General features: G+C 41.9%; 1 protein-coding gene across 6 annotated transcripts in view; it reads right to left on the reverse strand.

Annotated features, from left to right (window-relative positions):
* Positions 1-1563: 1563 nt before the first annotated feature.
* Positions 1564-27442, reverse strand: part of SCN3A (sodium voltage-gated channel alpha subunit 3) — a 117611-nt gene continuing 91732 nt past the window's right edge. For all 6 annotated transcript variants that reach the window (XM_038751878.1, XM_038751877.1, XM_038751880.1 and 3 more), the window contains 7 exons: positions 18425-18547; positions 14052-14324; positions 12985-13038; positions 8920-9057; positions 7037-7141; positions 5056-5326; positions 1564-4342 (listed from right to left, as the gene is read on the reverse strand). In XM_038751878.1, coding sequence (XP_038607806.1) covers positions 3147-4342; positions 5056-5326; positions 7037-7141; positions 8920-9057; positions 12985-13038; positions 14052-14324; positions 18425-18547 — 2160 coding nt within the window. In that variant the 3' untranslated portion in view covers positions 1564-3146. The remainder of the gene's footprint in view (positions 4343-5055; positions 5327-7036; positions 7142-8919; positions 9058-12984; positions 13039-14051; positions 14325-18424; positions 18548-27442) is intronic.

The raw sequence follows: 27442 nt of genomic DNA on the forward strand, positions 1-27442 counted from the left end.
CCAATCAAAAAAGGCAAGTAAATGGTAATAGCAGTAGAATGGCCTCCACTGAAAGCCTGCACCCATTGTCTTCCTTGGGTGCCAAGATGGTGGTTGGCGCTTTGTTGCTACTCCCCCGACATCGATGTGAACCTCGGGAGTCAGGGGTCAAATAGAAACTTGTTCTCCTTCAGAATTCTGGACCCCCAAAGCACGAGCTTAGGCCATTGTTTTCCCAGTTTTGATCTTCAGTATCCTTATGACATTTAAAAAAGCAACTTAATGGGGAGATTAAAAAAAAAAATCCGACCTCTCTTCACTGACAAACATCCCCAAGAGCAGGTGGGTGCAGGGCAGGCTGAGAGTGAGCCACTGTCCAGGGGGCCAGGGGCCTGGGCAGACTGTCCAAGCTGGACACTGGAGACTTGTTCGAGATTCCCAGGGCAACTGAAGGGTTGGGAAAGCTGGAAATGCTGTCAGCCAGGAAGTGGTGTTAATGTTAGCGTGCTCCAAGAGACCCACCCCACTGATGTTTAGTGAAATTCAGAGCCAGGCTGCCCTAGTCAAGTTTGAGGCAAGAAGAAATTTTTTATCAGCAATATATCAACATATATTGATATAGTAATATCAATATATATGCATATATATATAGTTAATAGGAGGCCAACTAATTAAATACAATAAAAATACCTATTCCTTTGGCTCAATAATAATGCAGCTCAGCATCCTCTGGACTGTAAACTCTGTGGATAGGGAATGTATCTAGCGTGGCTCAGTGGAAAGAGCACGGGCTTTGGAGTCAGAGGTCATGGGTTCAAATCCCAGCTCCGCCAATTGTCAGCTGTGTGACTTCGGGCAAGTCACTTCACTTCTCTGGGCCTCATCTGTAAAATGGGGATGAAGACTGTGAGCCCCCTGTGGGACAACCTGATCACTTTGTAACCTCCCCTGCGCTTAGAACAGTGCTTTGCACATAGTAAGCGCTTAATAAATGCCATTATTATTCATTAATGCCACACTGTACTCTCCAAAGTGCTTAGTAAGAGTAGTCGGCTCACTATAAGTGCTCAATATATACCACTGAGTCACTGATTCAAGGGAGAAGAACTTCCCTTCTTGCATTTCCCCAAAACACTACAAGTCAATAATTTTAGTAAAATCAGTTAACACTTAACTTTTGATTTGTGAAACCAAATATCCTGATAATTTTACACATTTGCTACTTGGACAAGGCTGTGGATTCCATATCCTATTTGGAACGGCTCTAGTACCGGGAGAGGAAAAATATTCTGGGTAAACAAGCACTGGAAAAGAACCATGACTCACTGAACCAAGACTAGATTGAAATTACCCACAGAGGTAGGATTACCAATTCCAACTAATCTTCCCCCACCCCCTTTTCACCTACAAGCTACAACTTGGTTGGGAACAAGAGAATGGGGGATCCGAATGGTCTGAATTTTCCTTCCTGGCGAGATGACTGAAAATCTCTGTTTAAACAAAGAAACCCACGAATGCCCATTGTCTTACTTTTATTTTGAGAAGTTTTCCATTGAAAAGTCATATGGATTCAAAAGTGTTTTTTTTTTTAAAAAAAGCAACAGCAGAAAGTAAAACAACTGGCCATGACATCAACCTGAAAATAATTTTCTTATGTACAAAATGTCGACAAATCAATGGAATTTTTTTTACAGTATTTATACCTTTAAAACACATTTCAACAGATTTTTCTTTAGCAAAATATGAAGTACAAGTCCCCTCCACCCTCCTCCCGCCCACCATCAGAATAGGCAGTTTGCAGGACTTTCTCTTACAGCCTGGCTCTGGGCCATGTGGCATTCAGTGAAAGTTTTAAATGCAAAACTAAAGGCGCTCTTAACTGCAAACTATCTTTAATGGCATGAAGGACAGAAGTCTGATTGACTAATTTCGCACTTTATCACCAACATATGGCTTCCTATAGTAACGATCTCTGAAGACTGAAAGAAACAGCAGCATAGGCAATATTAACATGCATCAGTCTCCAAACGATTTACGTATAATGAATGGTACAGGATACGTCATATTACCCGTGGCCCAAACGATTTACGTACAATGAATGGTACAGGTTACGTCATATTACCTGTTGAAAGCTTGCAAAACGACACAGAGACTGTGGTACATATTTGATTTAATAGCTGTTGTTTATCTGGCCATATACGTTTGCTCAGACGTGCACCCCAGGATAAAATAACTATTTACATAACAGAGGGCGTTTCATTGACACAACGTGTCAGCTTGGCGGAGGCATCGGATGGCTAAGCAATACTGCGGGAGAAAGTGGAACGACAATTCAAAAATGATTTGTTTTCTTGTCACTTTTCCAGGAGCTGATCATTAGTCTGCTTTCTCAACAACAACATTTAACTGAAATAGAATCCAGGACTCAGATTTAGGGTGAAATTTGCACTTGCTGAAATAGAGTAATTTGCATAACAGCAATCCATTTGTTTTTTATGGAAAACTGAAGGAGGCTTTACAGGTGCACTGAAATTTGTCCGTTGGGAACATACACCGTGAAGACACCCAAGTTAGAGTCACCTGAAACAAGGAAAATAGCTGAAGCATTTTGATGTGGTGTTTGTTGGCACCGGACACGAAAATCACCCCTGTCTGCATGCTGGAGAGAATCAGGGGTTAAAAACTCGGTCTCCTTACCTGTTCGTGAACCCAAAATCCATTTAGAAAAGGAATCGCAAAGAAGAGCCTGTAAATCAATGATAAATCTGCCGACCTACACAACAGATAAAAAAGTATGGCAGAACCGGTAGATGAAATACAAACGTAGGAAACAGTTGTGGTACTAAAGGTGTTTTGTTTTTATTTTGCACACAGTTATCACTTTGTACAACTAAGCTGGTCCCTACAGTCTGAGCAGCCATTTTGTCTCCTCCTCAGCAGTGTCAGCTGGTAGTGAAAACAGTACTCCTCCTGTCAAAATCCTACCCTGTTTTACAGTCATTTTGCTGACAAAGGGGTCACTGTCTCATTATAGGCACTGACCTTAAGAATGTGTTTGTAAAAACAGTCAGTTTGGCATAGTCCTCTGCAAGGAGTTCTGTTGACACAAATACATCACCTTCGCAGGCTTGTAAACAATGATCACAAAGAGAATTCTTTGTTTCTTTTCACTTTTTATTGTCCCTGACATCCTTCCCTTTACTTCCTTTTTCAGGCTTATCCCTTTCGAACTTTTCTTTATCGGGCTTTGTCACACTGTCATAGGAGGGTGGAGAGGTGGTAGAAGAACTCTCATCTGTCTTTTCGGGAGTGGAATTCCCATTCAGTTCACTGATAATTACATCATCTTTGATGGGCAGGTCAACCCGGCCTTTATTTTTCTCCTGGTTGTATGCACTTGACAATTTTTTGACCTTTTGTCTTAAAAGATAACATTTGAAATTACGCTGGATGATAGCAGCAGACACCTCCTCCTGCTTTCGTTTCAGAGTAGTTGTGATGGGCTCATAAGACACTTTAGAGGGATTGGATGCCATGAACCGATCTTCCATCTGTATGCGGAGGGCGTCCATCTCTCCACTCTCCCCCAAAACGCGCTTGGTGAAGGCGAATAAGATGTCGAGGCAGTGAATCCGGTCCCCGCTGACCATGGGCAGGTCCATGGCGATGAGCTGGATTTTGTTGGGTTTGGCTATGAGGAGTGGGGGATCCAGAGCCGCGGCAAAGTCAGAGAGTTTACTGTACTCTATGAACTGGGTTGCGTCGGGGTCAAACTTCTCCCACACCTCATAGAACATCTCAAAGTCATCCTCGCTCAGGGGCTCGGCGCTCTCTTCGGTGGCCACGCTGAAGTTCTCCAGGATGACGGCGATGTACATGTTCACCACCACCAGAAACGATATGATGATGTAACTGACAAAAAAGAAAATCCCAACAGAGGGGTTGCCACAGTCTCCTTTAACTGAGCTTCCGGGGTGAACTGCTTCAGGGTCACAGTCTGGGGGTCCGCTGTTCAGGATTGGCGCGAGCAAACCGTCCCATCCGGCGGAGGTGGTGATTTGGAACAGGCAGATCATGCTGTTGCCGAAGGTTTCGAAGTTGAACATGTCGTCGATCCCAGCTTCCCTCTTGACGTAGGCGAAGTTGGACATGCCAAAGATCGCGTAGATGAACATGACCAGGAAGAGCAGGAGGCCGATGTTGAACAAGGCAGGCAGTGACATCATCAGGGCAAAGAGCAGCGTGCGGATCCCCTTGGCTCCTTTAATGAGCCGCAGGATCCGGCCGATCCTGGCCAGACGGATCACTCGGAACAGGGTCGGGGACACGAAGTATTTTTCTATCAGCTCGGCTAGAAACATGCCTGTGGAAACCAAAACGAAAGGCGGATTAAGTAAGTAGAGCCACTTATAAATGCTCTCCTTTTCAGAAATCCATTCCAAAGAGAGTATATACACCAACTGTGAGAGATCATTTTCAGAAGAAATGAAGTTCCTCTGGGCATCTCAAAACTAAAGAGCATGTCATGGCATCCCATAAACGATCTGACTTTTTAACGGCCATCGAGGCCTTACTTACGGAGACCCTGGTAAGCCCAGGTGATAATTATAGTGTCTCCAGTTCTCCTTGCCAGTTCATTCAGTCAAGAGCTCATAAGAACATAAGAAATGCCACTATTGGGTCAGATTGATGGGACACGCAGCCCACTCTGCTGTCTCTGGCAGGGAAACAGAATGCTGCATGATGGTGGCCTACCTAGAATTTCATCTTGATTGTTACAGAGGTCCCATTTAGCAGCTTTAATGTTGCCCCCTACTTTGCTCACATTTTCTTCTAGCATCCTCTTAGGAATGAATTTAACCAAATCTCAAATCTAGTCATGTTTTCTACAAATTCATTATTTCATAGAAGTCATGGACTAGAGCATGGGTATCTTGTACTCCTGTAAATTGAATGGAATTTCTTATGGCCTATAGCGTAAGAGGGGTAATCGGATCTGAAGATAAAAATATCATAAAATTGTCAGACCTAACGCCCCCTTCCCTTAGCTCCTATCCGTAAGTAAATTGTTCTCACCTACGATGGAGAGAATGACAACCACAAAGTCAAAGATGTTCCAGCCAATGGTGAAGTAATAATGGCGGAGGGAGATCAGCTTCAGCACACATTCTCCCGTGAACAGCACGATGAACACCAAGTTAATCCGGTACAAAGTATCGGTCATGTCTTTACTCTGGTCATCTGTTTCTACCATCATGGTTACCATGTTGAGGCATATGAGGATCATGATGCTGATATCAAAGACTTGTCTGGTCACAAAATCAAAGATCATCCCTTGGAATTTGTTCTGCCAAAAGTAAAAATTAAAAGCAGGGATTTACTTGCTGAAAATGAAAAAAACTAGGTTGACTATAAATGGTAAAACAATTTCTTTTTAACTCCTAATTGATGATTTATGATATTTGGGCATTGTACTAACCTTGCCCCATCTTCCTCATCTACACCTTTCAGGGCAGGTGCTGTTTCTTTTTACAAGACACTTTCTATCTGACTTCTATAGCTCTTCCTGCCTCTCCTCTACTGGAGCCAAAAGGAGGCAGATTTCAAACCAAAGAGAAAATACTCTTTGTCTCAGATAAATTGCAAGCCCTTTGGGTGCCAGGAGAATATGCCACGAGTTGGACAGAGAGAACTAAACACAGGCAGCACTGCCTGTCTTCCGCAAAATCCCATTCAACCAAATGTCAGATCGATTTTTAAAGGGACACCTGGAGAAAGAGACAGAGGAATAGACACTCTAGGAAGGTAAGGTGATGAAACACACATACATCAACCCACAAAGGTTCTCAGGGAGACAGACAGTTGCAATCCTGTAATTAAAATGTATTTGTTTCACAGGTATGGGGTAGAGAGTAATATTCCTGTTGATTATCAACTTAGAATCGGCTTTCAATTTTCTGTGTTACTGAAGGGGAAGGGGACCCAGGTTAGAAAAAACCCTAGATGATTAAAAATACGAGCGGCACGCTGGCTAGTAGGGGAAGACTCAGTGTATAAATCTTCCCATCATCTATAGTGCTCAGTGGTGGTGGAGCTAGATTAAAAAAGCAGGACTCCTTATCTCAAGTTCCATTACTGCATAATAATTAAGGCTCTGCTTCCATTTTATGCCGCTGAGGGTATTTTGAATTATCTAAAACGTACCTTTGGGAGCAGACTGGCTGCTCTATTGAGAGGGCATTGATAGGATTTACTAACACAAAAAGTAAGTGAAACTTCCATTTTTTTAATGAGTGAAGCCTAAACTCTAGAATAGATCTAGGAATTCTAACGAATGACAGAAGGGATAATATTTGGCTATTTGAAATGCCAGGATATGAACCTAGAGACTTTGGGTAATAAGCAGAAGAAATGAAATCTAAGATGAGAACCGCAGTTAAGATATTACAATAACTGAGACATTGGGCAGAGCACTTAGAATTGGAGTGTTGGATTAGAAGGGTAGCATTTATTGTATTTTTATTGCACTCTGAAAGACTAATGAATGAAACTGTTTTGGGTAGGGAGATTTTATGAAAAATGCAGTTCTAAAGTTTCAGGAGAAAAGTGAGACTCTTTTCCTCAGGGAATCAAATTGTTCTCCAGATGTGAAACATACAGTTTCCTCTAACAAGGCATATTGGCAAAAGGTAAGAGGAAGTTTCAATTTCACATTGAAACTGTCTAAAACAAAAACAGCATGTTCCTAGGCCATGTCTAGCTGTTTGAAGTGGAGCTTACCCATATACAGGATTTCTGACCTAAATTGTCTTCAGAAGGACAGGTACTCATGAGCTTCTTTAACTAAAAGAGTAGAAGTTTTCCTTCCATTCCCTGTTTCGAGAATCAATTTTTTGGCCTCCAGGTAGTAATGGTGAACATTGTGCAATATTAAACATCTTGCATAAAGGCAACATCGCAAACCTCAAGATTTTTGCATGATTCATAATACTACACAAATTTCACACTATGGAGACAGAGACTTGGGTAAGTAGGGAAAAAAACTAGGTTTCCTTACCGCAGGCCGAGGTATTGGTTTCTGAGGCTTCTTGGATCCCAGTTTTTTCATTGCATTGTAGTATTTCTTCTGTTCTTCTGTCATAAAGATGTCTTGGCCTCCAAAGTAAAGAAATGTGATCAAAACTGGTTACAATCAGGGCATAAAGCACATCAGCAGAATTACTCTGGGATTTCTGAGGTGATCTAGGCAGCTTCTACAGTCCTTAACCCTTCCCCTCTAATAATGAGAATGATGGCATTTGTTAAGCCATGTGCGAAGCACTGTTCTAAGCACTGGGGAGGATACAAGGTGATCAGGTTGTCCCATGTGGGGCTCACAGTCATAATCCCAATTTTACAGAGGAGGGAACTGAGGCTCAAAGAAGTTAAGTGACTTGCCCAAGGTCACACAGCAGACATGTGGCAGAGCCGGGATTAGAACCCATGACCTCTGACTCCCAAGCCTTTGCTCTTTCCACTAAGCCACGCTGCTCCCTCTCTTTACTGACTGCTTAATAATAATGATAGTATTTGTTAAGTGCTTATTATGTGCCAAGCACTGTTCTGAGAGCTGGATAGGCAATAAACATATGAACACAACTACATGTGACTAGTAAGGGCTATAAATTTTCAACTAGTGATGTCAAAGGGGATTTCCTATACTGGGGAAATCTTCCACTATTACCACAAGCACATAACAATTTCTGCTGTTGGACTCCATACTTTTTTTTCAACTGATTTGAAAGCTTCCTTTGGCCCCACTTCGCCCCTTCACTTATTTTAGGAGTGAAAGGGTCCGTGTCTCTCCCTGGCTCAGCTGGGGTTGTACTGTAAATGGTGATGACTAAGTGTGGCCTGTGGGGAGAGGAAACATGAGACATATTTATGCTGATATTTTTGTACTAATTCCTCCTGTATCCTTTTTCTTCCTCTTGCACCCGTTAGGTTGCCAATACCTTGAAGGAAGGGTCATAGTAATGTCTTACCTTATTTCTGTTGTGCTTGGTAGATGCTCAAATCTCGGTGAGTAATTGCACTGATTGAGGACTTACTACACATAGAGAGGGCACTCTCAAGTGTAGTGGTCACTGGCTCACCTGACTGACTAGAGCCAGAACTTCAGCCCACAGAAAAGGATTTTTTTGGCTGTCAAGAGGGAGGTTGAATGATAGCCTAGGAGGTGGGTTTTACCTAGCCCAGCCTCACCCCCCTTTCTAGACGAAAGTAGGACTTTCAAGGCTGGGAAAGCCGGGGAGAGGCCGTGAGCGGGTGAGAAGTGCCTGCGCTACATAGCAGTTCCACTTGCACCCTGACCCTGTCTCCCGGGAATGGGGCACAACTCTTCTCCTGCCATAATAATAATAATAATAATAATGGTACTTATTAAGTGCTTATTATGTGCCAAGCACTGTTCTAAGTGCTGGGGTAGATGCAAGCTAACCAGGTTGGACACAGTTCCCTGTCCCAAAGGGGCTCACGGTTTTAATCCCCATTTTACAGATGAGGGATCTGGGGACCAGAAAGGTTGAGTGACTTGCCCAAGGTCATACAGGAGACAAGTGCCAGGATTGGAACCCAGGTTGTTCTGATGCCCGGGCCCATGCTCTATCCAGTAGACCACGCTGCCTCCCCTTCTAGCAGTTGAGTCAGCAGTCGGTCTCCAGAGGGGCCAGGAAAATGAGCCCTATAATGACAGTGTGTCGTGGGCAGTGCCAGTGCTAGGGCTCACCCTTATGACCTTCCTGAGTTGAGGAGTGGTCAGCAAGCCCGGAAGATGCCTGTTTCCCCATCAGGCTAAGGAACGCCATTAAGGGAAGTGCAAAGCGGGGCTCCCCAAGTGCCAGCCAAGCAGACAGCCCTGGGGGCAAGCCTTGCAGAATGGGAACCGTTTGGAATACTCATCTTCTTCTTCTGCTGGTTGAAGTTATCTATGATGACACCGATGAACAGGTTCAAGGTGAAGAATGATCCAAAGATGATAAAGATAACGAAGTAAAGATACATGTATAGATTGTCTTCATACACAGGTTGCTGTTTGACCTAAATAATATGCAGAATTGCAAAGAGTGAATATTTGGTAGAGGCTCAGAAACAGAACAGCAGATATTTCAGACAAGATCAGCCTGTCAAGAGGCATTGGACCTTTTGGGTCACTCAGGACTGGCCTCCCATAAACAAGGAAGAAAGGGATAGGCCAAAAACCACGTCCCCTCTCTACTTCAGTTGAAGCAAGACAGCATGTTAATCTCCCAACCCAGTTTGGTAACAACCCTTCACAACAGGCTGTCATCCTAACTTGCATTCAATATGCCTCATTTCACATTCAGCTGTCTACAGTGTGGGTCGCGGAGTTATAACATTTCACAGCTGAGAACCCACTGAGCAGAAACTCACGTCCCGTTGCCTGGACACGATTAAGCTAAAAGGTTCCCCAAATATTTTCATTCTCCATGAGCTCCTGTCATTCTTTGCCTTTTGCTGACTTTCCCCTAGTCTTTCATCTTATGGTGCTTCAGTACTCTATTTTGCCAGGACGGGGTGTTCTTCCTTTAGAACATGGTAACTGTGCTCCTGCACACCTCTGTGTTCTCAATACGTTTGTTGTGTCGGCAACTGTGTCAGTGGGAAATAAAGGTTTAGAAGGAAGAAGGTTGGAAAACAATACAAAGAGTATATCCTCTCGACTGTAAGCTCAATTGTGGGGAGGAAATGTCGGTTATATTATACTGTCCCGCAGGAAATGTCTGTTATACTGTCCCAAGTTCTTAGTACAGTGCTCTGCACACAGTAAGTGCTCCAATCCGACTGATTAGCACCTTTAACAGGGAAATGATTTGCCAATGCTTAAACCTGTTTCTAGTAAACATTTAGTTTTAAAATTATTTAGAATTATTTCCCTTTGAGGGCTAGTAGCCTACAGATAGCAAAAATTCCAAAAGATCTGGTCATTCTGCTCCAAATATTCCTGGCAGAGTGGCAACGTGTTAAACCCATTCCCAGCTGGGTCATGGTAACTATGTCTAGCTACTCCATCACATTCTATCCATATAACATGGTAAAAAGTTATGTTCTAGCCCGATGGACCACATTAACCCTGCTGGCTGCCTGACGGGACACCTTCCATGTAGCTAAGTGCAGGCACGGGGGACTGGGAGGAGGCAGAGCAGAGAAATTTTAAGCCAATTCATACTATATGAGTAGCAAAGCTTGGGTGACTTATTGGGAACCTTGAAGTTAAAACCTACACAGCAGGTAGATCTTTTTTAGGGAACCAAGTCTATCCTCCAAATCTAGTCACTTGATTTGTTTTCATGGAAAATATGAAAGCAAAGTTGCTAGCTTATCCCCGTTGTCATCGAACCATACCTAGAAGGGTCCTCAAATGATCTAGTTCATTTCAAACAGATAGTGTCTGTCCCATTCTTAACAATCTTCCTTGATAGCTCATTGCAATGTTTCAAAAGGATTTCCTTTCAAGTGATGGACTATTGGCTGACAGGCTACAAACACACTGACCATTAAAAAGTGGCTTTCAAATGACCAAGTCAGCTAAACATTAGTGTCTGGAGTGTCTAGTATCTTTATTCTCCAGACACTAATGTTTAGCTGACTTGGTCATTTGAAAAAGACAGCCATGGGGAATGCTAATATTACAACTGCGCTGTTGCAACAAGGAACTCCAACTATGATCTCCAATATGAACAACGAATGGATACTTCTTTGCGATACTATCAAGCTGCCGTCCAAACCTTGGACCCAGCCAGGCAAAGTCACCAAGATTGATTTAGTGCAAATGACTTGGAGATGAAGAGTCTATTTTCACAAATACCAGCGCTTAGAACAGTGCTTTGCACATAGTAAGCGCTTAATAAATGCCATCATTATATAAATACCATCTTGCAGACTTACTGACCCGGACAGAAGTGAGGCTCTTACAAGCCCATGCTGTGAATGCAAATCAAATTACGTACCATTTGGGCCAGAATTTTATTACCTAATCAGCACATTGATCAGTGTCAATCTGTGGTATTAATTGAGCATTTACTGTGCACAGAGCACTTTACTAACCTCTTGGGATAATACAATATTCATTCATTCATTCGTTCGTTCAATATTTATTGAGCACTTACTGTGTGCAGAGCACTGTACTAAGCGCTTGGGAAGTACAAGTTGGCAACATGTAGAGACGGTCCCTACCCAAAAACAGGCTCACGGTCTAGAAATGACTCATGTCATTTCATGTCATATCACTCATTGTGGGCAGGAAATATGTCTATTGTACTCTCCCAAGCCCTCAGTTCAGTGCTCTGCACATAGTAAGCACTCACTAAATATGACTGAATGAAGGAGTGAGCAGAGTTGGTAGACACAAGGAGCTGACAGTCTGAGGCGGAGACAGACATCAAAATATATAAGTTATGGATAGGTATGGAAGGACTTTGGGTGGGGTGAATATCAAGTGTTTTAAAGGGTAAAGAGCCAAGTGACTAGACAAACGGAAGATAGAGGGAGTAGTGGAAAAGCAGGATTAATCAGGGTAGGCCTCCTGAAGATGTGATCTTTATACAGCTTGGAAGGTGGGGAGACTGGTGGTCTGTTGTATATGCAGGGAGTTGGAGTTCCATGCCAGAGGGAACACATGGACAAGGTGTTGGTGGCGAGATAAATGAGATTAAGATACAGAAAACTGATGTTCTAGAGGAGTGAAGTGTGCAGACTGGAGTGTAGGAGGAAATCAGCAAGGTAAGGTAGGTTGGGGCAACCTGATTGAGTGCTTTAAAGAAAATGGGAAGGAGTTTCTGTTCAATGTGGAGGTGGATGGACAACCGCTGGAGTTGTTTGAGCAGTGGGGAAGATGTGGACTGAACATTTTAAATCAATCAATCAATCAATCATATTTATTGAGCGCTTTCTGTGCACAGAGCACTGTACTAAGTGCTTGGGAAGTACAAGTTGGCAACATATTTTAAAAAAAATGATCCAGGTAGCAGAGTGAAGTATGGACTGGAGTTTGAAGAGACAGGAGGCAGGAGACATATTGATTCACAAGAAAGTAGAAAAATCAATTCAGGAGGCCAGCATGTCCTTTCGGTGACTCAATCTTTGGGTGCCTGGCAGCATGGTATCAGACTGCAGGCCAAATCTGAGGTGGACAGAGCTGGAGTGCTGTCCAACTTGGTCAATGGCTGTGAAATGTGGTCTCCCCCCATTAGTCATATTCAACTTTTTGAGCAGTTCCATCAGCATCACCTGCAAGTTATACTCAACGTGAAATGACTAGTAGATTCACAAACACCAAATTCTTGGAATGAAGTCCATCTTCTAGCACTGAAGCTATGCCCACCTCAACACAGCTACACATGGGAGAACAATGACAGTACAATACCCCTAGCTGCTTGATAGTAAGCTAAAGTTGGGAAATCTAAACCAAGGTGGGCAGAGAAAACGTATTTAAGATAGAGTAAAATGCACCCTCAGATAAAGTGGGAATCAACCCTTACGAATGGATTCAAGTGCTGCACTGCAATCAGGAAATGAATGACTCTTCAAAAGGCAACTTCACAAAGGATAGAGAGGGAAGGAAAGGGGAAAATAGCCCCAGGCGCTACACACTCTCAACACCACAAAGTACACTCTGTGCCCAGTATGGATAAAATATGGGTCCCATTTGGCTTTTTCAGCTCCCCCGACACCCCTACACACACACACACCCGCTCGCCGGCCCCTGCCTGAGATGGATGTCACCCTCAGTGGATCCTTCATGGACCCCAAGGAACGACTATGTAATTTTTTGTTTCAAAAATCCACACTGTTTAAAATTATTCTTTTGCTTTCCAATAGGTAATTCCAAACCAACTGTGATATTTAGTATTTACTATGTTCTGAGTTTTTCAATTTAGAAACTGAAATTCTATCACATGATCATTTTAGGAAACCAGATATAAATAGCATTAGAATTTCACTTACATCTCGTGAGTCAACAGCTGCATACATAATATCCATCCAACCTTTAAATGTGGCCTACAAATGAGATATATTTAAAAATGTAAATATATTGAGTAAAAACATCTTCCAAGGAAGTAGAATTTTCCCAGACATTTTCAGCCCTATTTTAAACACCTATTTTCATATAACATTTTAAAACCTTGTTATAAAACAAGATTTGTATTTATAGTCAAGCATCTCAAAGCCCAAGTAAATCATTGAAGGCGTTCAATAAGAATTGTCAAATGGGAAGAAACATCCAGTACCACTGTGAAAATGGGTTTCAAACATTAATGTCGACATGCAGTTTAGAGTTGACCCTACAGAGTGCTCCTTCCCAAAAATGGGCTACTTTAAGAGCAGCTTTTTAAAAATGGTATTTGTTAAATATTTAGTCTGTGCCAGGCACTATACTAAGCGCTAGGATAGATCAAATCAGGTTGGACACAGTCCATGTCCCACATGGGGCTGCCAGTCTTAATCAATCAATCAATCAATCAATCAATCAATCAATCGTATTTATCGAGCACTTACTGTGTGCAGAACACTGTACTAAGCGCTTGGGAAGTACAAGTTGGCAACATATAGAGACAGTCCCTACCCAACAGTGGGCTCATCCCCATTTTACAGATGAGGTAACCGTGGCACAGAGGAGTTAAATAACTTGCCAAAGGTCACACAGCAGACAAGTGGCAGAGCCGGGATTAGAACTCAGGTCCTTTCACAACCAGACTTGTACTCTTTTCACGAGGCCGCACTGCTTCTAGCCTGATGGCCTGAAAGTCAGAAAACTAAGTTGTTCAGTTAAGATACATATTTTCACATAGACTAGAAAGTTCAAGAGCAGCAGAAATAACCATCCTTGCTAAAAGAGACTGTGAGCCCACTGTTGGGTAGGGACTGTCTCTATATGTTGCCAACTTGTTCTTCCCAAGCGCTTAGTACAGTGCTCTGCACACAGTAAGCGCTCAATAAATACGATTGATTGATGATTGATTGACCCCTGGATACTGGTGTTGGAAATAAAAGGTAAACCTAGAGTCACTCACCACTTGAAGCAGGGCAAGGTAGCCAGCTCCAACGTTATCAAAGTTTACTTTCACGTTTTTCCACCGTGACTGGTTTCCCAGATCCTGACAGTCAGAAAAATTGTTGACCACACCAACTTCAAACATGGCCTCAGTTGTGATGTTAACACAGTGGTAGAATTTGCCGGCAAACAGATTTACCCCCATGATGCTGAAGATTAGCCAGAAGATAAGGCACACCAGAAGCACGTTCATGATCGAAGGAATGGCTCCCACCAGTGCGTTCACCACCACCTGACACACGAAGGAAAAGGACCTATTTGAGAAACTGTATCCAGTGAGATGAAAAATAGGCATTTTTTGATCAGGGAAAATATTTTATTTAGCAAAGAACTACTTGGTCATTTTCCAACGTTTAAAGAATGTATACATTTGTTGAAAGAGAAAGATAAATGAGCAAACTAAAAATCTGTAGTATATGATAAGCAGAAAGGTGCCAAAAGTGTGAAAATAAATAAAGGAAAACCTGGTAGGTGGAGTCAGAAAATTTGGGTATGCTAGAAAAGAAGAGAGAGAGACATTAAATACCAACCAAATAAAATCAATAAGCAATACAACTGAATGTGGGTTGAAGGGGAGGAAACACTGAATGTCTGATGAGATGAAAAAGGAGCTTTGTGAATTAATAAAATGACTAGGATGCCCATATTCTAAGTTCTCAGATCAAATAAAACTTCAGGAATCCGATGAGAAGTACAAACAAGGAGTAACTAGACCTTCTGTAATCGATTTGTTGATGAGAGCTTTAAATTGTGGAAAACTGAGAGTAATGGAAAATTAAGACCCTTGTTTGGATAATTCAGATTACTACTGATTTCTCCTGGACATGGAGATATCTTGAGGCAATTTCTTTTCTTGGATTATTGAGATAATTGTTTCAATTTGTCTTATGGTTTACCATTGTAACTTTCCTACTAACAAGTCACCGAAATTCAAATACCAAAACCGGCAAGCATTGGCACAGGCATAAACCGCAAAGAATCAAAGACTGAATGCTGTCACCGTGGTTAATCAACTTTAGCTTAGTGATGGGATCTAGGGTTAATAATAATTGAGGGATTTTTTTATACATTTACTATATGCCAAGTACTGTGCTAAGCTCTGGAGTAGATAGAAATTATCTATATTGGACACAGTTGCTGCCCCCTCACGGGCTCGCAGTCTAGGGAGAGGGAGAACAGATTGGAAAGCAGCATGGCAAAGCCAACAGAGCCGGGGTTTGGGAGTCAGAAGGTCATGGGTTCTAATCACGGCTCGGCCACCTGTCTGCTGTGTGACCTTGGCAAGTCACTTCACTTCTGTGGGCCTCAGCTGCCTCATCTGTAAAATGAGGCAGGGCCTATGTCCAACCCGATTTGCTTGTATCCACCCCAGCGCTTAGTACAGTGCTGGGAACATAGTAAGCGCTTAACAAACACCCCAGCTATTATTATATTTAATTTCCATTTTGCACATGAGAAATAAGCAGGGAAGACAAGTGACTTGCCCGAGGTTACAAAGCAGGCAATGGTGGGGCAGGGATTAGAACCCAGCTCTCCTGACCTCCAGTCCTGTACTCTATTTACTAGGCCACACTCAGAGGACTAAAATTTAGAGTTTCAAATGGCTTTGTGAAACTCAGGGTTAACGATTAATTTCTGATACTCAAATTTCACAAACTGATCATACCACCTTAACACTGAAGGCGGTTCCTGTGATAATTCAGATTGCGATGTAAACTGCCATTAGGACCATTATTTTTAAACGATAATAATAATAATGATAGCATTTATTAAGCGTTTACTATGTGCAAAGCACTGTTCTAAGCGCTGGGGAGGTTAACAAGGTGATCGGGTAGTCCCACGGGGGGCTCACAGTCTTCATCCCCGTTTTCCAGATGAGGTAGCGGAGGCCCAGAGAAGTGAAGTGACTTGCCCAAAGTCACACAGCTGGTAAGTGGTGGAGCCGGAATTTGAACCCGTGACCTCTGACTCCAAAGCCCGGGCTCTTTCCACTGAGCCACGCTGCTTCTCCATGCAATGAACCAAGAATTCTAGACAACAGATAACACGTCTAGAGCAGACAATCCCGTTGCCTTAAATGAATTTTTCAGTAGAAATTTCCTTTTAGGTGGGGCGATTCTGAAGCTTAGTGACAAATATTCACAGTGTGTGGGGGGCACACAGATCCCATTAAGCTGTAACAAGTCACATCCCCCTAAATGAGCCCCCAGACCCACAATGAGACTCACTTTGACCCAATTCACACAGAATCTCACCTTTCAACCTAATCCCATGCCCCTAACACTGTTGCCAGCCTAGTGGCCTGTAGAGGAGGATGGCTTCAACGGGCCTACCTGCATCACCTTCTAGACTGTGAGCCCACTGTTGGGTAGGGACCATCTCTATATGTTGCCAACTTGTACATCCCAAGCGCTTAGTACAGTGCTCTGCACACAGTAAGCGCTCAATAAATACGATTGAATGAATGAATGAATCAGCTGACAATGTTCATACCCAGGGACCACTCAGGATGTACAGGAAGAGGGACTACTCCCCCAGCCATTGATGCCTTGTTTCCATGAAGCTAATGATCCCAAGGCACACCAGATACAATGGAAACAAAGAATACTAGTTACCAGTCACCATTTTATGGCTTGAAAAGAAAGCTGGAAACCCTTCAGGAGTTAGGAAAGAAGGGCGATTCACCCAGGTGCTGAATCTTTGTGACTTTCTCTGTGCGGTTCAGCCTATTGTAGACAATATAAAGTGCACCACATTTTTAGTTCTTAATTATTTAGAAAATTGATCTCTGCCTCCTTCCTTCACCCATCCTCTAACTCGCTAAAGTAACATGTGATTGGCCTGTGCTGCCCAAAACAATAGCACATTGTTTACTGAATAACAAATATAGCAATTAAATTAGCGGTAGACCACTCTTCTTCCAACTGGAAAGTTATTTGTTTTTTTTAAAATGGTATTTGTTAAGTGTTTACTATGTGCCAAGCTCATAACCAGTGGGGTAGATAATAATAATAATAATAATAATGGCATTTATTAAGCACTTACTATGTGCAAAGCACTGTTCTAAGCGCTGGATACGATTTAGGCTGGACAAAGTCCATGTCTCACATATGGCTCACGTTCTTAATCCCCATTTTACAGCTGGCTTCACCCAGATCCTTCTGATGCCCAGACCCATGCCCGCTCTATCCACTAAGCCATGCTGCTTCAGTGAGCTGAATGGGTAATATACTTAAAAGAATTGCAACAATGAGTAGATGAGTTAATAGGGTGTGAAAAATGAACAGGTTGTTTCATGTCATAACTTTGCATCTAAGAGTAGGTAAAATATTAAGACTTGTGTTACCATCTAGTGACAGAAGAACAAAATGGAAGTGCAGGACTGCACTTGCCCATCTTCCACTCTGTCCTGGACAAAGACTACCACAGAAAAATTGGTCATTTTAGCCCAAGTGGAACAGGTGCTGAAAGGGTGATAACAGCAGGAGTGGCACATCTCTGTCAACTCCACTTCTGAAAAGCCAGTCCAAAGTGGGATATTTTCCTACCTGTCCCATCAGCTTCTTAGCAGGTGGTGGGATTAACCATGAAATCATGGAACTTCTACACACTTAAGTATGCATATTATATTAACTTAGGTTTTAAACTGAAAAGGTAAAACTGATGTTTGTCTGGGATAGGGACTGCCAGCCCTCTTCTGTGATGAGTTATGGAAATACTAACACTTAAGTTTCATTAGTGCCCTTCCCTCTGATCAAAACTATTGGTCTCTGGGCCTTTCTGTGTGGAAGTAGTTCAAACTGCCAAAAGCCTAAGGAAAATCTCAGATGATTTAAGGAATTGGTCCAGGTTTAGGCTTTGAGCCAGAGGCTACATTATTCAGGGATGGCATGCATGTGAACCAATGTGTATACGCGTGTGCCTCACAGGAAAAGGTTTCTTAGTAAAAAGCAAGTGCTATCAAAGATTGGATTCACGTTGCAGAGTCCAGCATTTATAGGCTGGTTCACTCAACTGCAGGAACCCAAGAAATCCAAGCATTTTCCTAAATGTCCCGGTAACTGTAATCCCCTTGTACTTGCCTTTGGAAGTTTGGTCTTGGCCAGATGAGTCATTTTAAGGATTTTCTTGATATATCCAACTCTCTTTTTTAAGAAAACCATTACTATAAGATGAGCTATATAAAGATAATTTACCTTTAGCATATAAGCTTTCAATACATACAATGCACTGCTTTTAAATAAAGAGGAATGGAGGAAGCAATACGGATGCTTAGGTTGGTAATCTTGTGTTTTTGACACACAGTCGTAAATAAATGAACTTTGGTCTTACCCTCATTCCTTCAAACCGGGATAAAGCCCTTAGAGGTCTCAAAGCTCTTAGTGTCCGCAGAGATTTGATGGCACCGAGTTCTGAGTAGCCCAGAGCGTTGGCTACTAAGCTAACCAAGGAGACCTGCACACATCAAAAGGGAAAAGCAATAATTCTCAGTCATCGGTTGGACTCTAAGTGCCTCCGTTTTTAGCCTGTATGCCTTAGGTGTCCTCAAATGATAATAATAATAATGGCATTTATTAAGCGCTTATTATGTGCAAAGCATTGTTCTAATTGCTGGGGAGGTTACAAGGTGATCAAGTTGTCCCACGTGGGGCTCAGTATTTATCCCCATTTTACAGATGAGGGAACTGAGGCACAGAGAAGTTAAGTGACTTGCCCAAAGTCACACAGCTGACAAGTGGAGGAGCCAGGATTTGAATCCATGACCTCTGACTCCAAAGCCCGGGCTCTTTCCACTGAGCTACACTGCTTCTCAAATATAGGCTTGGATTCCATTGCCTTGGTTTCCCCAAAGAATTATATGCCAGAAGGGACCCTGAGGTCATCTAAATTGTGGGACCTGCCTTCAGGAAAATGACAGGGGTAAATTGTTGCCTATCCTCTAAAAGAGCCTACCTCTTGCTTGTGTTTATAATAATAATAATTATGGTATTTGTTAAGCACTTACTACAAGCACTGTTCTAAGCACTGGGATAAATACAATTCAAGCAGGTTGTCCCATGTGGGTCTGCCAGTCCTAATCCCCATTTTACAGATGAGGTAACTGATGCACAGAGAAGGTGAGTGGCTTGCCCAAGGTCACACAGCGGACAAGTGGCAGAGCCGGGATTAGAACCCACATCCTCTGACTTGCCCATGCTCTTTCCACTAAGCCATGCTTCTCAGTGGTAAATGGCCAATACTATATAACTGTTACACAGCTGAAGTTCTCAGCAGCATAGAGGATGGATTATTTCTTAGGAATCCCAGAAATTTGAGCCAAAGGTCTAAAAAGTATAAACTGTACACTTTTAATAAACATGAAACAAGCTTGGAAATAGGTGATAAAGTTCAAAACTTTGTAATAATAATAATAATGGCATTTGTTAAGCGCTTACTATGTGCAAAACACTGTTCTAAGCGCTGGGGAGGTTACAAGGTGATCAGGTTGACCCACAGGGAGCTCACAGTCTTCATCCCCATTTTACAGATGAGGTAACTGAGGCGCAGAGAAGCTAAGTGACTCGCCCAAAGTCACACAGCTGAGAAGTGGCAGAGCCTGCATTTGAACCCATGACCTCTGACTCCAAAGCCCGTGCTCTTCCCACTGAGCCACGTTTTGGAAAACAGCTTAGTGCTTTCTGAGAAGATGAAAATAAATTAGTGCCAGAGCTGTCAAAATGGAGACAAAAAATGATAAACTGCTTCTGAAAGCTATCTCTCTTCAGAAAGACATCAAAGGACTTTAGAAAGCAGTAAGATCACCACTACCCCCATTTTCAATGTCCTTCTAAAATCATTATCTCCTCCAAGAAGCCTTCCCTGACTAACCCCTAATTTCCCCACGCTCCCTTCTACTTTGCTTATGCACTTAAGTATGTATCCCTTATGTACTTGACACTCTAGCCCCACAGCACTTATAAGCTGCCATTTCCCCTATCCACAATTAATTTTAATGTCTGTCTCCCCTACTAATAAGCTCCTTTTTGGCAGGGATCATGTTATACTTCATTATACTTTACTCTCCCAAGCACTTAGTTCAGTATGCACTCAATAAATATCTTTGATTAATTGATTGATCATATTAAGAGTTTCATGAAGCATGAGATAAACAAAATACCTTAATTAGGAGAGTTAAACTCGGACACTAAGACTGTAATATTCATAAGATCTATACACAGAATGATCATGAAGCCCTTCTTCTTCAAATTCCATCGAGTCATTTCCTACCCATAGCTACTCCATGGACCCACCGTCTTCAGAACATCCATCTTCTGTCATAAAGTCATTCTGGTATATGTATCCATAGAGTTTTCTTGGCAAAGATACGGAAGTGGTTTACCCTTGCCTTCTTGCGAGCAGTAAAAAGTTGTCTGCCATTGTCTTTAATCAATGTTTTGATCACTTGATCATCTCCGCATTTGATTCTTTTCCATGCAGCTACTGCCCAGTACAGGTGAATAGATTTTGGGTAGGGACCATCTCTATATGTTGCTGACCTGTACTTCCCAAGCACTTAGTACAGTGCTCTGCACACAGTAAGCGCTCAATAAATACGACTGAATGAATGAATGTTCTTCAGCTTACACCTTTCCATTACGGGAGCCCTATATGTCATAGCTCTAAGCTTCATCAGCATAGGCAAACTCTCCTGCCACGATAAGGTATAGATTCAAAGGAGAGCTAAAGCCCTTAGCTAACTGCTAAAAGGAGCCCTGAGATGAGTGGCCCAAAAAGTGTTTACAAGACAACAATGTCTCTTCTCCTCCAGTCTGTACTTCACTCTGCTGCCCAGATCATCTTCTTACTTCTTTATCATCTGTACTTCCCAAGCGCTTAGTACAGTGCTCTGCACACAGTAAGCGCTCAATAAATATGATTGATTGATTGATTGTTTCTTACAATGCCAACTGGCACACACAGCTCCGCTCCACAGAAATCTCCACTCCACAGAAATCTCCAATGGCTATACATCTCACTCCACTTCAAGCACAACTTCCTACCACTGGATTTCAAGACTTTCCACCAGTTTTCCCTTCTTATATATTGTCTACCTCCAACTTCTATTTTTCATCTTGTCCCCTTTGCTCCTTCCAAGTTCACCTTCTAACTCACAACTCTCCTGTCTGGGGGTCCTTGCTCTTACAGTTCCTGCTGCCTGGAATTTCCTTACCCTTCAAATCCACAAGATTTGACATCTCCCCATCTTCACCTGCCTCTTCTAAAAGCCCATTTTTTCCAAAAGGTCTCTGTTAATCCCCACCACTCCAATTAATACTTAACCAAGACTTCGGATGTCAAGGAGGAGAGCCATTTGCTCTGGAATGATCAATGTCTTTTATTGTCACTATTGCAGACAAAATATGGGATGAATGGGTCTGACAGGGTGAAATTTCTTATTTTCTAAAGGGGTAAGCGAAGCTCAATTCATGCTGCGTGTGTTTCGGTCTGTTCTGTGGATTTATATTTTACAATTTTAGACTATCAAAGAATCTTAAAAACCTTCACTTAAATATTGTCTTAAAATTTCTCATTTATGTTATTACTAAGGTTAGAATTAATGGATTTGATTTAGTACTTCACACCCAAAGGAGTATTTAAACCTTTCCCAACATCCGTTTTGGTTTTTTTCCAAAAAAAACCAAACCAAATTATTATTATGTACTCTAAACACAACACAGAGATATTTTTTCAGTTATGCTGGATAAATTAAGATCACATCTAAGCTTTATTAAAATCAAACCTCCTCAAAAAGACCTTCTCCAAATAAGCCCTTATTTTCTCTACTTCCTCTCCCTTCTGTGTTGCCCTTGCACCCTTCATTCACTCCTAAGTCTCACAGCACTTATGTACATATCCGTAATTTACTATCCATAATTTACCTATATTACTGTGTATCTCCCCCATTAGATTGTAAGCTCCTTGTGGGCAGGGAACATGCCTACCAACTCTGTTATATTGCACCTAGTACAATGCTCGGTACACAGGAAGCGCTCAATAAATAAGATTGATTGACGTCCTCCATTCCTAGCAACAACAAAAAAACCTAATCATTTCTATTCCACAGAAAATTCAATTCTGACCAAAAGTCTCTTCCCCTAATTGAATCATTTCATTCCTCCATAGCTCATAAAGCGAGTTGCAGTCATTTCAGTTATTTGCAGGAGAAGCCACATAAATTCAGGGTGAAAACTTACAATAGTAGGAAAGATGTGCCAAGCATGAACACCAAATGCAGGTTGAAAACAAAATCACAGATTCCAACAGTTTAATGATGCTGATATCTGAAGCATTAACCTACTGATGGTAAGGGGATTTGTTTGTAAGGGGATTTGTTTAGAGGTGCTTATTCACCATGACCAAATCAGTATGTTGAAGTAGATAGCACTGACAACTGCTTGACTTCAAACATGCCCCTGCCTGACTGACAACTCTATGAGGAGTTGTTGACCCCCTGAGCTCCTACCAGCAGTCTTCCTGGACTCTGGGAAAGCCGTATGGCCTAGTGGAAAGAGCACAGGCCTGGGAGCCTGGGAGCCAGAGGACTTGGGTTCTAATCCTGACTGCACCATTTGTTGGGTGACCTTAGACAAGTCAATTACCTCCTCTGTGCCTCGGTACCCTCATCTGCAAAATGGGGATTCAGTACCTGTTCTCCCTCCTACTTCGACATTGAGCCCCATATTGAACCTAATTACCTTGTATTTTAGCCCAGTGCTTAGTAAGCACTTAAATACCAACCCGTGGCCACTCGGGGTGACAATGGGGTGAGGGAACAAGACTGGAAGATGGGAAGGCCTGAAATGCTGACTGTCAATCTGACAGAAATGACGACATCTGGAATTCTGAGTTCAGTTTGACAAGGGCCCAATGAAGCCTAACTCCAAAACCACCAGTCCCATTTGGGTGACACTAAAACCTGTTAATTGTCGGTTGGTGCTTTAATTATTACCACACAGGTTCCAGCCCATAACAATTTTTCTACTGGAAAAGAAACTCTTGAATAACTATTTCCTCATGCAGATGAACCCAATCTGCAATTTGATCTGCCTCACCCATTAAGTTAGAACCTCCTGGAGTATGTGTCATGGCTTAGTGGCCAGAGCATAGGCCTGAGAGTCATAAGGACTGTATACCTGTATATATGTTTGTATGTATTTATTACTCTATTTTATTTGTACATATTTATTCTATTTATTTTATTTTGTTAATATGTTTTTTTTTGTTCTCTGTCTCCCCCTTCTAGAATGTGAGCCCACTGTTGGGTAGGGACCATCTCTATGTGTTGCCAACTTGTACTTCCCAAGCGCTTAGCACAGTGCTCTGCACACAGTAAGCGCTCAATAAATATGACTGAATGAATGAATTAAGGTGGGGGCCAAGAGCAACTTTCTAAAATGCCTTTATTGGCACTCCAGGAAAGACATTCTAAGTACACAGCATCCATATGATTTATTTTCAACTGAACAAAAAGGCCAAAGATCCTGAATTTACTAAAATGAAGTAGTCCAGGAAGTTTTCGTCAACTCCCAGTTCTGTAGTTCATACCCTAATTAAGCTTCTCCACAAAATTACTTAAGTCATCACACGGGGAGAAAACTATTTTCTAAACATGATCATTGCATCATTAAATCTGAAAAGTGGAAAGGTTTAATGTTCTTTTTTCACAACTCTGCACATCACTAAAGGAGCAGCTGTTACTAATGGTTATTTTCCCCCATCCCTCCTGAAGCTATCATAATCAGAGTTTTTATGTTTATTTTCTCTGAGAAAAGATTTTTATCTTGGAACTCACAGCTAAGGAAAACAGTTGAAAAGTTAGCCTCACCAACTCCACCTGAGATTTTAAAACTGAGGTTTCCATTCCCACCTCCTCTAGGTAAAAGAGAAAAAAAAATCTGGCATCACAAATGAGCTGATCAGTTGGTTGATCGAAAGTGAAAGACATCCATCTTTCATGGCCAAACTGGATCAAAAGTACAAAGTGTGTTAAACAGATTTAGTCATTAAGTAAACAGAATCCTCTAAGAATTGATTTAGATGGCAGACTTTTAAATCCTTTTAGTAACTCGACTTCATTTTAGACAGGTGAAGTACCCCTGCCTCTAAGAATTCAAAAGGACAAATAAGTTGTAGGGCAGAGCTATTAATGTCCTGACATTTCTTCTAGGCATTGTTGGGTAAGGATCGTCTCTATATGTTGCTGACTTGTACTTCCCAAGCGCTTAGTACAGTGCTCTGCACATAGTAAGCGCTCAATAAATATGATTGAATGAATTTCTTGACCATTCTAACATCTTTGTATACAACGTAGTTTCAGGTAGGGGGTATCTTTTTTTTTTAATGGAAAAAATAAAAATGAAAAATAAGCTTCATCACTGTTTTCTTCAGAAATGTACAAGTAGCAGGCATGAATGGCTACCTCAGAAATGTGGATGATTTGAATCCACAGTGCTATTTCTGTTGCTGCTGTTTCTTTTGCCTTTCCAAAAATATTTTATTACACAAGTGAGAGTTATTTCTTTCTACTAAAAGGAGAAGCATTATGTGAGCCTTGTGCATAACATTTGAGCCCAGGTTATAAAGCCCATTGGTTAAAATACAACCCCATTTTGACTGACATTCTAATTTTTGAGACTGAAAGGGAGAAGGAAGCATAAAACTTAATACAGGGAGAAAGCAGATTCAACTTTTTCTGGGTATTTAGGTTTATTTAAAATTAAGGCGACGCCTCTCCCATGAGACAAGTAAAAAATGCTATTCATTCATTCACTCAATCATATTTATTGATTGCTTACTGTGTGCAGAGCACTGTACTAAGCACTTGGGAAGTACAAATCGGCAACATATAGAGATGGTCCCTCCCACTGACAGGTCTGTCTTGGAGTACTGAGTGTAAATATTTTCCAACTATTTTGAACTTTTTATTTTTATGAGGTAGGTTGGCTCTCACAATTCTTGAAAATTTAGACAGACTTTTAAAGGGCTAAGGAAATTTGAAATCTTTTTTTTTAAATGACAGAGACCTGAAGAAATACTTTTCAAACTATCATTCTTCAGCACATAGGCAAATTTGTTTCAACTTTATCACATAAAAGAAGAGGCTAACACTTATGATTCTGGGCACAGCAGGGAGCCAAAAACACAATTTGAGTCTTCTCATGCTAACTCATTCATTCATCCTCAATTGTATTCGTTGAGTGCTTACTGTGCGCAGGGCACTGTACTAAGCGCAGGTGGGGATACAAGGTGATCAGGTTGTCCCACATGGGGTTCACAGTCTTAATCCCCATTTTACAGATGTGGTAACTAGGGCACAGAGAAGTTAAGTGGCTTGCCCAAGGTCACACAGCTGACAAGCGGTGGAGCTGGGATTCAAACCCATGACCTCTGACTCCCAAGCCTGCACTCTTTCCACTGAACCACGCTGCTTCCCCTAGCAATGAACAGACATGTTCCCTGCCCACAATTACTGGTGCCAAGCAGCTAGAATTGCACTAAAGGAATTTCTCTCTGGAAACCCCCAATTTGGCCTTGAAAGAAAAGATGAAATTATATGCCTCGTTCTCCTGAAATGTCAGAGTTGTGTTCTTGCAGAATTCCGCATTAAGGAAAGCTTGGGTTGCAGAGATATACTCTGCCTAATGTGTCACGCTGTAGCCAGATAGGCTCACGTTACCTGCAAGGACACTCCTGAATTCCACTTTGAGGTTTAAGCTACACTGAATAGCAAAAAGCTTGCAAAACATATAACAAAGCTGAGTGTAGTCTCATTCTATGAAAGTACAATTTTCTCCCACTGAAATGTAGCAGCGTCCTCTTCCCAGACAACTATTCAAATGCTGACAGCTTAATGTATTGTGGCTGAGACTGTGAGCCCATTGTTGGGTAGGGACTGTCTCTGTATGTTGCCGATTTGAACTTCCCAAGCGCTTAGGACAGTGCTCTGCACACAGTAAGTACTCAATAAATACGATCGAATGAATGATAAGGGAACTGTAAAGTGGCTCAAGGTCAGAAGAAGGTGGTCTCTTTTCCAAGTCCTTCCACCAGCACGACAATGCCTATGGAAAGCAAGTGTGTTCAGTGGAGGATAACAAGATGACACTGGCCATCTTCTAATTGGAACAATGGGGAAAATATTTCCAGTGCAGGTGTGGATTGTTCCATGATGGTGTTTGCCTTATACCTTTTTAAAGAATTGGTTTGAAAAAGAAAAGGAACATTTATTAAGCCCTGTATAAAATCAGGCCTTAATAAAATATTTGCACATGGACTCTCCCTTTCACTATAAGCCCCCAAATTTCAATAATAATTTCAATTCAAGCCCAGTCACTTGCCTTTTCGGTATCCCTAAATTCACTGTCTTCTGTCCCCAGATGGAGCTCTGGGAAGCTCCTTTATCCCTGTTCTTCTTCCTGGTTTCACTAATTTTAATTTTTGTCTCTCTCCCCTGCCCCCCATTAACTAGTAAGCCTCTTGAAGATTGGGAACATGTGGTTTGCTACTCTTGTATTTCCCAAGTACAGTGTACAGTGTTTTAGAACAAGACTTGGAACTAATTAATTGAGCAAATGTACCTAACACAATCCTTCCCTTCCCCTTGGGTAGAGGGAACACTAGCAAGTTGGGTAGTGTCCCAGATTAAACCTAGCACCCTTGAAATTTAAGAAAAGGATAGGGAGGGACCAGTTATAAACCTGCATAATAAAAGGTTTTGGCTAGATCACCTATTAATTGGATTTTTTCTCCCTCTCCCGGGCCCTTCGATTATTGTGAGGTTAAAATTAATTAGGCCAATTCTGAATAATAATAATAATAATGGTATTTGTTAATCACTATGTGCCAAGCACTGTTCTAAGCACTGGGGTAGACAGACAGTAATCTGGTTGTCCCATGTGGGGCTCACAGTCTTAATCCCCAATTTACAGATGAGGTAGCTGAGGCACAGAGAAGAGTGATGTGTCCAAAGTCACACAGCTAATAAGTGGTGGAGGCAGGATTAGAACCCATGACCTCTGACTTCCAAGCCCATGCTCTTTCCACTAAGCCACTCTGGCCTTGTGATGATGAAGGAAGCCAGTTCCAATATTCTAATTTTTAGCTAGGACATTATCAATTAATATTGGGGCAGCCATTATGCACCAGACAATATATTTCAGTTTGTCTCTTTGCTCCTGGCTCAGTCCTACTGGCAATCAGTGAATGTCTTGGAAGTCAGTCAACTAACATCACAGTGCTTTGCTTTTCTTATATTGTTCCATTTGAAAATAAAAAGTAGTTCAAGATTGCCGTTAAAATGGTGGCTTCATT

Source organism: Tachyglossus aculeatus, chromosome 9 (genome assembly GCF_015852505.1).
Source record: "Tachyglossus aculeatus isolate mTacAcu1 chromosome 9, mTacAcu1.pri, whole genome shotgun sequence".
In the NCBI taxonomy this organism is placed as follows: Eukaryota; Metazoa; Chordata; class Mammalia; order Monotremata; family Tachyglossidae; genus Tachyglossus; species Tachyglossus aculeatus.